We start from the raw sequence: 14,131 nt of genomic DNA, 5'->3' as shown, positions 1-14,131 counted from the left end.
CCATCAATTTATTGTTTATTTTGTTTACTAAGCACAAGTAATTTCCCTTATGTTGTTGTCCTTGGTGTCAGTGTTTGTTGGCTTCTTATGATATGACTAATAACAATCAGGCCCCTCGGTTATGTAATGCATTGTGCATTATATGAAATACTGCAGAAATAAAATTAGATTTTACGCAAAAATATTTTAATACAGCTTTGTTTACTGTGCCGCAAGCAAACGCCACTAGTCTAAAGACCGAAGTCAATCCGAAGCCTGTACTTCCTATCATTCCCATGTAGGTTGAGGCAACGCTCAGGAGAAGCCCCGTAGACACTAGCACCACATTTCCCTCTAGGGTATTTATTTAGAAACTCTATGGTCGTCAGCAACTATGCCAGCCATCAGCGAATTTCCATCACAGTCTTATGAGTAGGTCATTAGGCCTAACCAGTGCCCCTTCATCAGGAGTTGGCTATTTTTTTTCAAAGCTGCCATTTCAACAGCACCATGCAGGTGGACCATGTCTGAAAAATCAAGCAGTACATCGCAAGGCATCCAAAATTTTGGTTGTCGTTATACAAAGAACGTTCCGAAAGCAAGTCTTGTCATTTTTTTTGAAAGATGGTACACCAGGTGAAACAAACAATTGCCATAAGAATCCAAGCATGTTGCTGGTTCCACGGCGGAAGAAGTGTCAGGGGAAGAGAAATGATGCATGCAGAGAGCGCCAAAGAAGAGAGAGCCGCAGAAGACCAGCGTGCCCCAGGTTATTCAAGTACAAATCACAATGGCAGACAGACGTGTGCTGACAACATGGTCGCCAATGGAAGAATGTGCTGTAATCCGGTATGAATGGGCACCTGTTCCCTGCATTGAAAGCCGCACTCTCGGGATGTCACTTGCAAAATAATGATAAGGTGGAGCAGGCTGGTGCGACAATTCCTTGCATTGCAAGGCACCCAGTTTTACCAGAGTGGTTGACCCTAGTTGTGCAACATGCCATTGCATGAGTGTGCAAAGTTTTACAGGATAAGGACGACAGTCGCAGCTTATACCGAAACAAACACAAAAACTGCACCTGTTGCCACTCAGCCAGCAATAAACAATGAACTATGTGTGTCCAAAACCCCCATACTGCTAGATTGATGAGCTTTGCTAGTGAAAAACAAAGGCTAGCGCTAACAAACGCATTCTTGAATTTTCAGGTGCAAATATGTTTCCATTATACCGAACATTTAAATATTATCGAATGCATGGTTTTCAAGTAGAGTAAAACCTTGTTAAACCATACTCACTTAAACAGTAGTTTCGTCTTAAAAGTAGTAAAGTCAAATCCCCGACTAAGCGGCCATTGAACATAATGCGTTTTGTATCTGCATAAATCATACCAGCTTATTTCCGTACGTATCGGTTAACAAGTAGCGTTTCCACTTTTCAACGTGCAACCACGGCAATGCGTCACCCCCATCAGGTGGCATGTCAGAACAACAAGCCTCAGAGATCAAACAGTGGCTTCCAAGCGCCCTGTGTGTTTGCATATGAAGCCACATATACATCATTTCACCGCTGTGCCGAAGCTTGGATAAAAAACACCAGATGCTCAGCATAGAAGAAAAACTGAACATCTTTCGCGCTATCGAATGTGGCACAAAGAAGTCGGCGATGGCACGCGACAGGGATCTACTGTTGACTCTGGTGTGTCGCATTTCGAATGCGAATAAGTTGCTCGGCAGCGCTGCTGTGACTGCGAGAAGATATCGGCTACAAGGTTAAACTTTTCGTCATCATTGCTTCTGTTGCCGAAGTGTCGCCTAACGACAGTGATGAGGACGACACGGAAAGCAACAGCATGGGCGATTCAGGCCCGACAGTGGCAGAGGCTGCACATTATGACGGTCTCATGAATGCAATCGTCAAGATGAGAACAGCACCCCGCAATGAAAAAGGTGCCCCGCGACTTCTGCAGCGCTACCATGCCCGTGCACGGAGAATATGCAACGCAAACGAGGAATCTGCCATGCAAGTGTGTGTCGAGAAGAAGGGGCTGGCTGAAAAGCTGGCTCGTAGCTTCAGTAAGTTTAAGGCCACTGTAGCTGCTCCTAGGCCACTGCAGCATCAAACGAAAAGAACAGACTTTTGTCGCACGAAGCGAAATAAATAGTGCATGTTTTTGCCCTTTCATTGCACTCTCTCCGAGTTCCGGTTTTGACAGGTAAGTGGGCGATCTTGCGCTATTTCGATTAAGCAGTACTACAGTTTAGTATGTACTTTTTCAGAGCTCCGGCCAACTACGGTTTAACGAGGTTTCACTGTACAAATGTTTAAATTTAATTTCACTTTGTGTTCAAAATTATTAACACTTGCATACCCCTAATGAAATACTAAGTTTGCCACACTGCACTTTGAAGAAAACAAGCAACTAGCCCTCACCAGAAGAGATAGTGTGTGGTCTTTGGCACCGCAGCACTGAATTCATGGCCCGCTCAAATTGCAGGCTGTCCTGCAGATTAGGCCAGGTGGAAGTCACAGAGGGTGTAGTAGGAAATGGTGATGAAGGGCTACTTGAAGCACATCCTGGCAGTGATGATGCTCCAGTGTCTCCTCCTGACACCTGCACGTCCCCATGACAAAAAACACTGTGAGGACAAATTCATCATTCGACACTCTCCCTTCACAGTGAAGTGCATTAAGCAATGATGTCTGCAAAAGTCCAATCACTAGTGGCAGCCGCAATGGTGATAGTCCGATCTTAGGCTGTTAAACAAGTAAACTCTAATGTTGGAAATTTGCCGCAGAGTGCTTAACTGTTTCAACTACAGGCTAATAAAACTGTGGCGGTAATAAATATTCAGTCAACTTCCACAAATTTCAGCTTGACGAGATAAAAAAAATGGATCGAAGTATCCAGGTGGGCTAAATTAAAAGAACAGACACAAGAAAACGTCCAAACACATCACTGCTTCATTTGAAAGTATTTTCCAGATTTTAATGCATCCTTGAATCAAATACACACCTAGTTTTTATGGGTTTATAGTAATTGTCGACCATAATTGGCTTCCTTCCATAGCTGAAGCAAAGGAGCCAATCGCGACTGAAAGTGTGTCTTGTGACGCTTGTATAACATGCAGCGAATTTATCAAAGAAAAATATAACACGCCCCCCACATTAGTCATCATAAAAAATGAGATGTGCAGAATTTACCTTAACAGACAGGACTTCTTTTTTTATTGAGCTTTCATAATGAATGCAGTGCATCGTCATCACCATCTGCAAGTCATTGGCCACAAATATCAAGCACAGAGGGGCGGTATTCTGCAATGATCACTTTAGATACTGCTACAGTCGAACCTGGCTATATAACTCACAAAAAAACACCTATCAGTTCGATATAGAGCATAATTCGATATAGGCCTGCTAAATAATTGGATGTCATAAAAGCACATACCATTTATAAAATCACTTTATTGATGAAACTAGCTTAGTGTCGCATGAAATAGTCCTGTATTTTCTTCTACTTGGGCAATTTTGCTGCCTGCGATGCACGAACTTCTCCATATTATCTAAGGAGTTGGAGCAGCTGAGGCCACAACCTTCCATATTCTTGCAGAAGCACCTGACTAGTGCGAGCGCACCAATCACTTCGGAGGATGTGGGCAAAGGACCGTAGTTGCTTTCCTCATTGTGCCCACTTTCCCTTGTGCTCGGTACGATGTCGGCAATGTAGTCTTAGTTTTCGGGCTTTCCCGTGGTCACAACGCCATCATTTGCACTCACAAACTCGTCCACTGTTGATTCATCAACAGCTTCCAGAAATTCTGACAGCTCGCTCCAAACTTCTGCAACACCGGCAATGGCTTCGTCACATTCATCAGAATTTACAGTCATCACCAAACACACGGAAGCCAGCATGGATGAAGCAATTTCGGATAAACCACTCGTACACGGCTGTGCGTACGCGTCGGGCGCCACGGGCATCGGGTCGCAAGTTTGGCCGCCTTAGCCTTAATCTCCCCCTTATTCTTCAAAATTGTGCTGAGAGTGCTCCTCAGAATCTTGCACACTGCGGGGACATCCAACTTCTCACTGCATTCAACCCGATTTATGATTTCGAGCTTCACAACGAAAGGCGAATTCTGCCGCTTCATCCCGGCAACACTGCAGGAGAAGGCCCACAGGGCGCACGCACAATGAGAGCGATGTGGTTCTTGCGAGGGAAAGGAGAAAACGCTGGCACTATCTTTTGCAACCCTTGCGGGAGCACAGCTCAGCGCCAGCCACAATGCACCAGACACGCAGCGAGACAACTCGCACTTTCGCCATCTTGCAAGACGAGGGCACAAGAGCCTCTGATTGGCTGTCTGAGCAAGCGCTGCGGGCGGGCCAGGATCATTTTTTGAAGGGGGGGTCGACGGCTCGTTCGAGGCAGTGCGGTCACGGTAGGAATAGCAGTTGGATGGAGCCGCGCCGCCGGGTTTCCCCGCCACCGCGAGGGAAAGCCAACTTCTGGGGGCACTTTTCCGCCACTTGACGTTCGATATATCGGGAGTCGCTGCTATTTTTGTTCGATGTAAGCGTAATTTTTGCCATCTATACTCATTGTAACTATACCGTGTCTAGAAATTGTTCGATATATAGAATAATTTGATTTAAACGGGTTTGATATAGTCGTGTTCGACAGTACCACTTTTCCAAGACTCTGCATCGGACTTGTCAAAGTATGCGGCTAACAGCGTTCATGGCACTCTGCGCAGATAGCGAGCTTGGCACACCATCAGAAACGCTGGCGGCTGATTACTGTGACGCATTCTGTGCCCACTCACACAAAACCTCACTAAAGTTATTGTATCTTCAATGACCTAGGACACCGCTCTAGGCTGTGGTCGAGCACAAGATTAACCGACAGCAACCTTTGCAAAAACGTGCTCTGTCACCATTTTGTGATGGCGATGGCGCTGCACCTGATGGCTCTGGTGGTAGGCTGTTGCCAACGCCACCAATGCGGTTTTGGTTTTATAGCTGATTGTAATGTGTAGGCAATTTTCGGAGCCTTTCTTTTTTTTTTTTTTTTAAGGTGCACATCAAATTTGGGTAAATACGGCAACCAAAAAATGAATAAACTGGAGTCAAATTAACAGAAGTCTACTGTAGTACAACAAACCAGACTGAAAAATAGCAATGAACCGCGGTGCTGTATCCTTACCGAAATGCTCCTGTTAGTCTAGTAAAGGACAGTTGCACTGCAACCAGGAGCACTGACAAAATCAGCTGAGCGTGTCTAAATTTACATACCACAGAAAAACTAAACCTTGACAATTCATAATTATGCAACTGTCCCACTGCTGCATTATATATAAGGCAGTCCCCACTTATTTTCGGAGTTCAACTGCCCAATCTACTATTACAGTAAGCATCTATGCAGACTTTGCAAGCTACACACCAGTGCACACACATCTGGCCCTAATGGGCAGTGCATCATGGCCCTCTTGGAAAGCCTTAACATAAAACAATAGACAATATATTAACATGATGCACGTACACAAGGGCACCATGCACCGGTAGTACTGCATGAGCATGCATCACTTCAGTCATTTGCACAATAAAGTAGCCTATTTTAGACATTTTAGGCCAATAGCAATGACTTGCGTTATTTAGATCAGGTTATAATCATAAAAATACAGCAGAACCTCGTTCATACGTGTAATATCCTGTTTCAGTTTCTGATGGTTATGACCGCTGGCGCCACTCCACACCTAACGCTGTAAGTGTGCCCTGATGTATTCCCTTTTCCCTCACCGGAATAAACGCATTCTTTGTCTGGTCCCTGACTCAAACCAATGCCTCCTTTACTAGATGCCTGCTACGTGAGCCGAGAAGCTTGTTCCTGCCCCTCTCCTCTTTACTCTTCCCCACCCTGGTTAATCCGGGTCGGCTGCGAGCGCTAGCTGCGGTGGCCACTGCAAACCTAAATCACGTAGCCCTGCCTCTGAGATTTTAGCGGCGTCTGTTGCGATCCTGGATGCAGGACCCACGGTCTCTCGTCAAGCCACTGGTCGAGCGCGCGCCAGCCTAGTAATCGTCACTTCCTCTGCAACAGGAAGTGGGTCGGCTGCAAGCGCTGTCTCTCCGCGACTACCACGAACTACGGGAACCTCCACTCCAATGGGAAGACTAGCGACGCGGCAGGCATCTTGTAAAGGAGGTATTGCTCAAACAGCCCGGCTCTTCTTTTGCAGCGCTTCGCGCCAAAAATGTCTTTCCTTTCATGTTTGTTAGGTAAATAGCACACAAGCTGTATCCTTTAAAAGGGGGGACTTCCCAACATTCTTGCAGTGTAAAGTGCCTCATACGCACAGTCCTCAATCCATGACAGCCACAGAGCTGTCTCGAGTCAGGCTCAGAGCAAATGAGCCACCCATCAGTGTTGTCCAAGGGGGCACATGGATGTTTGCATTTGCTTGTATTCAGTGAACTTTTATGATCTATGACGTGTATGTGCAAGTGTGCACCTCATCGTTGTCCTCTCAAGACGGGTACTCTTCAGAACTGCAGTGCAATTGTGTTCATGAACGTGTGTTCATTTTCAGTGCTTTCAGTGATATGTTTCTTTCTTTTAAAAAATGGGATGCCAAAGATGTCTGCTCAAAAAAAAAAAGTGATAGGTACATTACCTCAATTTTCTATTGTATAAAGATGTCATCACCAAACACTTGTGTTACAGTGCTTACGTGTGAATCTCTAGTCTCAACTCATTCCAAGTTAATAACACAGAGCATGTAGTGTGCCACATTTCCATTGCATTTATTTTTCCATTTGGCCAATGCCAACAAAAATGTATAAATGATACGTGGTCATAAGTCAAACCTTGGTCATTTTATAAATGCTTACACTTCTGTATTCTTCTGTAAGTCATGACTCTTGCTTGTTACGCGAGGAGAGTGTGGCGCATTTTTCTTTCAAGAGAGAGGTGATGTAATATCCTGTTTTGATTTCAAATGGTTATGACTGCTGGCGCCACTCTGCACCTAATGCTGTAAGTGTGCCCTGATGCATTTCTTTTCCCCTCACCGGACTAAAGGCATTTTTTGTCTGGCCCCCGACTCGAGCAGTCCAGCTCTTCTTTTGCGGCTCTTCTTTTGCGGCGCTTCACGCCAGGTCGTTAGGCCTCATACCATAGGTCCCGCGCCCGGCCGCCCCGTCAGAGCTACTACAATAAGTTTTTTAAAAAAAATGCGAGAAAAACGTACTAACCGGGAAAACATACAATCTAAATAACTAAAAAATCTTAGACTTAATTGACGTTGACATCAACGTAATATGAAGCGTCTAAGGATCGTTGCAAGAGTCGCTGACGCGCCTGAAGCTCGTAGTGCTCCAGGGACCCGAGACGCATTTTGTTGTTTTCCTATTACGTGGTGTTTTAAGAGGGTGACGGGAAACCGAAATCGAGCTGTCGGCTACACAGGATGCACTGAAGCGAAACGTGATGTCCACATCATGCCGCCTGCAGCAAAGAACGACGGCGCATTTGGATTATCGCCCAATAAAGCCACGCAGCACACTACCAATGGCACTACGCACCCCACACTGTAAAACAGATAGGTGAAGATGCTTATTGCAATACGTTTGGCGGCAATAGCTGTGAATGCAGCATGCAACGACCCGGGCGGAGATTTGCTGGTACTGGAACAAGAAACTGCGCGCAGCGGCGGAGTCACGTGAGACGTTCTCGATCATGCATGCCTCGCGCCTTTTTTTGTTCACATGGGATCTAGCGGCCGGAAAACGTATACAATTGCAGTCTGAAGCACGGAACAGAGGCGTGTTTCTTCGGTTATCGCCTCTCAAAAGCATGCGCTACGTTTCCGATAGCACCACGCACTGCGAAACAGATAGGCGAAGATGCTTATAGCAATAGTATTGGCGGTGAAAGCTGTGAATGCCCCGTGCGACGACCCCGGACCCCAGAGAAGATTTGCCGGTACCGAAATGAGATACTGTGTGCGCGCCAGCGTTTTCACGTGAGACGGGCAGGCGAGTATTGCGGTGAAGACGCCGCAGCGGGTAGCTGTGTACTGTTCTCGATCGCGCGCGTCTCGCACATTTTCTTGTGTACAGGGGATCTAGCGTCGGGAGAACATATCACACGATCAGAATATGCATGAAAGATGGTGATATATCATGCAATTTTATTAATGTAATGGTTTAAAATGAGAAAAACATTTTTCTGCACACCTGGGCAGCTATATTGGTCCCTCGAGGGGATGGAGGCCTCAAAAACAGGGTATCCTGTGAAGTGAAGCCAGAATCTTGAGATGACACACTTGACAACCGTAGTGGTCCTCCCACAGGTGGCTGCTGCAGCAAAGTCGAAAGAGGAATGGAGAACATGGAACAAGAACAAAACTTCAAAACAAATCAGGATTCTTAAATGGGTCTTTTCACTGATTCAAAAAGTTGTCCCACTTAGAGCTAATACTACAATATCTTGACAAACTAATATATGACAGCCTCATACTATTTTTGCGGGCTTAACCTGGCAGTCACAAATTACAGTCGACACTCATGACAACAAACTACAATAATTCAACAAGGAAGATTTATTATATCTGAAGCCTGTTCTACCCAAAATAATGGCTGCAATATGTTCTAAAACAGCATAACTTCGCATTACCACAGTTTAATTATTGCACCCGCAGGCGATTGCAAAAAATGTATTAAAAAATAGAAATTAATGTAAATCAATTATTGGATGAACATATCAATCAATCAATAGATGAACGGTAATCGTACAACTATGCTATAGCAGTGCGGTGACATCCTTTCCGACAATTTTTGAACTTTAGCTGGCGACAAATGGAAGTTTCCCTCCACAAGAACATAAACTCTACCCTACACAATGACAAGATTTTCCCGTCAGTGAAAAAAATAGGTTGAAGTGATATTCCTGCCCCCCCCCCCCCTCCCATTGCAGCCAGCTACCATATTTACTCGCACAATGATCGCACTTTCCTGCAAAAAAAAAAAAAAAATGCGAAAATTCAGGGATGCAATCATTAAGCGAGTTAAATTTCCCGCGCAAAGAAAACTTTTTTTCATCCCGCGTTTGCTGCGGGATGATATATCATCATCATCAGCAGCAGCAGCAGCAGCAGCCTGGTTACGCCCACTGCAGAGCAAAGGCCTCTCCCATACTTCTCCAAGTACCCCGGTTATGTACTAATTGTGGCCATGTTGTCCCTGCAAACTTCTTAATCTCATCCGCCCACCTAACTTTCTGCTGCCCCCTGCTACGCTTCCCTTCCCTTGGAATCCAGTCTGTAACCCTTAATGACCATCAGTTATCTTCCCTCCTCATTACATGTCCTGCCCATGCCCCCCATTTCTTTTTCTTGATTTTACCTAAGATGTCATTAACTCGCGTTTGTTCTCTCACCCAATCTGCTCTTTTCTTATCCCTTAACATTACACCCATCATTCTTCTTTCCATAGCTTGTTGCGTCGTCCTCAATTTAAGTAGAACCGTTTTGGTAAGCCTCCAGGTTTCTGCCCCGTACGTGAGTACTGCTAAGACACAGCTGTTATACACTTTTCTCTTGAGGGATAATGGCAACCTGCTGTTCATGATCTGAGAATGCCTGCCAAATGCACCCCAGCCCATTCTTATTCTTCTGATTATTTCAGTCTCATGATCCAGATCCGCGGTCCCTATCTGACCTAAGTCGATGTATTCGCTACCTATCGTAAACTGATGTTCTCTTCCGAGACTGTTAAACATTACTTTAGTGTTCTGCAGATTAATTTTTAGACCCACCCTTCTGCTTTGCGTCTCCAGGTCAGTGAGCATGCATTGCAATTGGTCCCCTGAGTTACTAAGCAAGGCAATATCATCAACGAATCGCAAGTTACTAAGGTATTCTCCATTAACTCTTAATCCCAATTCTTCCCAATCCAGATCTCTATATACCTCCTGTAAGCACGCTGTGAATGGCATTGGAGAGATCGTATCTCCTTGTTTGACGCCTTTCTTTATTGAGATTTTGTTGCTTTCTTTATGGAGGACTACGGTGGCTGTGGAACCACTATAGATATCTTTCAGTATTTTTACATACGGCTGGTCTACACCCTGATCCCGTAATGCCTCCATGACTGCTGAGGTTTCGACTGAATCAAACGCTTTCTCGTAATCAATGAAAGCTATATACAAGGGTTGGTTATATTCTGCACATTTCTTTATCACCTGACTGATAGTGTGTATACGGTCTCTTGTTGAGTAGCCTTTACGGAATAGTGTCTGGTCCTTTGTTTGACAGAAGTTTAATGTGTTCCTGATTCTATTTGCGATTACCTTAGTAAATACTTTGTAGGCAACGGACAGTAAGCTGATCGATCTATAATTTTTCAAGTCCTTGGCGTCCCCTTTCTTATGGATTAGGATTATGCTAGCGTTCTTCCAAGATTCCGGTATGCTCGAGGTCATGAGGCATTGCGTATACAGGGTGGCCAGTTTTTCTAGAACAATCTGCCCACCATCCTACAACACATCTGCTGTTATCTGATCCTCCCCAACTGCCTTCCCCCTTTGCATAGCTCCCAAGGCTTCCTTTACTTCTTCCAGCATTACTTGTGGCATTTCAAATTCCTCTTGACTATTCTCTCTTTCAATATCGTCATGGATGCCACTGGTACTGTATAAATCTCTATAAAACTCCTCAGCCACTTGAACTATCTCATCCAAATTAGTAATGATATTGCCGGCTTTGTCTCTTAACACATACATCTGATTCTTGCCAATTCCTAGTTCCTTCTTCACTGCTTTTAGGCTTCCTCCGTTCCTGAGAGCATGTTCAACAACATGCTCTCTCATTTAACATGCGGGATGACAACAGGTCAACAAATAGGCGGCTGCCGCTGTATGTAGTGCGGGACACCAAAACAAAAATGGCGGCCAGCGGAGCAAGCCAAACGTGCCGAACGTGATTTTTGTTTTTGTTTTCGTGAGTACACATGTGCATTGAAACCGTTTCTTCCGTATCAGTAATGAATAATATCGTAAATATCGGCAAGTTTGCGGCAATAACGTAGCCATGTCCTCTTTGAGGGGACGGAAACAGATGGGCGCGCTTAGCTGCCAGTGACATAGAAACACATGGCGGGCATGCTGCGGAAACTGCAAAATTTGTCTTCACTGCTATCCTAATACGGCACGTTTTCGCTAAGGGTGGGCGCATATCTTAGCTGTGTTACAAGTGGTCGGCATATGAATAGGGTACACTTCTGATGTATCAGTGTAAACGTGGCTGCTACCGTTGCCACTCGCAATTTGTTGCGTGCCCACAAGTGCAGACAAGAAGAATCGAAAGGCGCCTTTGTTGTTGTTGTTGTTGACGACAACCATTACACAGCCTATACATAATAAATGCAAGTTTGGTTGTAGCTTTTCTTTTGTCATGGAAATGCGGGAAATGATGAAAGGAATGAAATGGGGCATCTGCCTGAGAATGTTTGTTGCATGCAGACTGCTTGGTTTGTCTTGAAGAGTCGTTCACATAGCATTCGACAGATGGTAAGCACGTTAATTATTAGCTAGACTTGGCACACGACATATTGCTGCGGCAAGTTCGGGGTGCGATCATTACATGGGAAATAAAAAAAATCGAATTTTGATGACAAAATTCAGGGGTGCGATCATTATGCGAGTAAATACGGTACCTGCCATGCGAACTGCTCGGACCAAGTGCGTTGCTGCCACCGATGACACAAACATCAGTTACAACTTGTTTTTCACAGAAAGCATTGGTCGGTAGCATAAACTGGTACCTTAAATTTAACTTTGCATAAGCAACGATGGTGAACAAGAGCTGCTATAGGACACAAGTTCAACTCCGAGCATGCGTCCTGCCGCAGTTGCGCAGCATGCGACACCTCTTTACTGCATCACGTGCTCCGAAGCCTAGACGCTGCGAACAGCAGCCTATTTTCTTTCTCGCATGAGTTGATGCAAATGAGAAATAAAACGATCTCAAAATTATGCATTTTGCAATCGTCGGTAGTTACTTTTGAAGTTCCGAAAGCTACGGCTTCAAAGTAGGTTAGGCCTAGCGACAACCTCAGCACTTGCTCAGCACTGAGCCGACTGTTAAAGGTGGCGGTAAGCCCCTTGCGTGATTGTCCCAAAAACTCTCTATTAGCTGGTCAGGCACTGTGCAGTACTCTGGCAAGCTTCCCACAGCTGTGGAAAGCTTGCTGGTAGTATTACCATTCCTGAAGAAAAAATGCATTTTCACACATTCCGCAAGTGACTGGATATAGTTGCATGGAGTGTACTGCCACATGCACGCATCACTACAGCAAAGTAGTATGTTGGACACGCACCATCGAGACATATTTGCACAAAATTTTGTCCATTGTAGCTGACCGTCCGTTACTGATGGGTCTGTCAAGAGCGGAATTGGTAGCATCTATATTAATATAGGCACACAACACTAAGGGAGAAGAATGGTCTGTAATATCCAGAAGTACTGTATGTTGCATGCAGACACAGTTATGCGGCTGTTCTATGATTTAACCTTGCCCAGACTGCCTACAAATGAGCGACTGAGCGAATGGGTAAAAAAAAAAAATTATAGCGTTCAGTGACTGCAACGTAACTTTTACAGTGCACAACAAAAGAAACTGGCTTTTCTGTCCCATCCTGTGTCGCTCTCATAAGCCAATAAAATAGCTTAAAATGCAGCTATGACAATTCAGTTGCAGGCTTACAAAGACCTCCAGAAGAATTCACTCGCAAGCTAGTTGCTACATTTCTTTAGAGTACTAAGTTTTGGCAGTGCAAATAAACAGGACATGAAGGAACACAAAACAATGTAGACAGGTGCTGTGAGACAGTCTTGCTGGACTTCAAGCAAGACACAGGTCAGCAATTGGAAAAGGACAAACGAAAACCTAAGGTTATTCCTTACATCCATAGAGTTTCATACAATATTAAAAAGATGGCTAACAGGTATGATGTCAGCGTGATTTTTTATGCCCTATGTAAGTTAGCACAAATTTGCCCTTTACCAGCCAAGAAAAAGGGCGATTCCAGTACAAAGAAGCACAATGACCAACACGCTGATTGTATGACACACATGGTGTGCAAAATTCCGCTATGATGTGGTCAAATATATATAGGCCAGATGGGATGCTGCCTTAATGTGAGAGCATGTGAAAATGACTTCAAAGTGAAGAACAAATCCATAGGATACTTCGCAGATCACTGCAACTGATGTGAGTGTACACTACACTTAGATAAGACCCTGCTCCTAAAACATGCAAAAAAAAAGGGGGGATAATAGAAGCAGCTCAGATTATTAAAGCTGGTGATATCTGCGTGAGTGCCGTTAGAGTAAGCATCACAGATAAAGAAATGCAGTTCTGAAGGGTTTCTGAAAACATGATTCTGAAGACATGTTTCTGAAAACATGTCTGTAGTATTTAGAGAGGTCCTGAACCACCCTTCGGGCTTGGCCAGAGAACATAGTCTGGATAGCATATGCTGCTGTGAACATCTCAGCCAAGTGTTGCAGTTGTGTATGACGCATGGAGCTCACAAGCTGAGTGCGAAGTCATCTTTCTCTCAAGCGCTCTCTCTTCAACAGAAGCCTGCTCCTTACTCTGTTCTGGGCGCTTTATTTTGTTATAAAGCGAATTCCCATATGCAGCTGCTATTGGCCAATAGCCAATGTCAATCAAGAAGACTGTTTCAATTAGTGCGCCTTTTCCTACTGTTACTGTGTATACTTATTGACGAAGTTAATAAACAGGCTAAAGTAAGCGAAAATGTGCTTTTGAATTTCTATAACTACATACTTCTGGAAGAAGCCCACTATCGTCTACTAACACTCAGCTGCGGCCACCCGCATAGGTATTAAACTTTGGCCACCCTGCTTATCCGTGTTGGATTTTAATATTTGGGGTTTTACGTGCCAAAACCACTTTCTGATTATGAGGCACGCCGTAGTGGAGGACTCCGGAAATTTTGACCACCTGGGGTTCTTTAACGTGCACCTAAATCTAAGCACACGGGTGTTTTCGCATTTCGCCCCCATTGAAATGCGGCCGCCGTGGCCGGGATTCGATCCCGCGACCTCGTGCTCAGCAGCCCAACACC

The 14,131-nt window shown here is 44.8% G+C and overlaps 1 protein-coding gene across 2 annotated transcripts in view; it reads right to left on the bottom strand.

The window, feature by feature from the left end:
- The window catches only part of LOC142557580 (uncharacterized), a 122,787-nt gene that overhangs the window by 56,429 nt on the left and 52,227 nt on the right, over nt 1–14,131 (bottom strand). The window contains exons 10-11 of one of the 2 annotated variants that reach the window (XM_075669539.1): nt 8,215–8,337; nt 2,413–2,593 (exon numbers count right to left, since the gene is read on the bottom strand). In XM_075669539.1, the coding sequence (XP_075525654.1) occupies nt 2,413–2,593; nt 8,215–8,337 (304 nt within the window). The remainder of the gene's footprint in view (nt 1–2,412; nt 2,594–8,214; nt 8,338–14,131) is intronic. The other variant, XM_075669547.1, reaches the window with a different exon arrangement.

This window comes from Dermacentor variabilis, chromosome 1, assembly GCF_050947875.1.
Source record: "Dermacentor variabilis isolate Ectoservices chromosome 1, ASM5094787v1, whole genome shotgun sequence".
In the NCBI taxonomy this organism is placed as follows: Eukaryota; Metazoa; Arthropoda; class Arachnida; order Ixodida; family Ixodidae; genus Dermacentor; species Dermacentor variabilis.
This window is presented reverse-complemented; position numbering and strand designations above follow the sequence as displayed.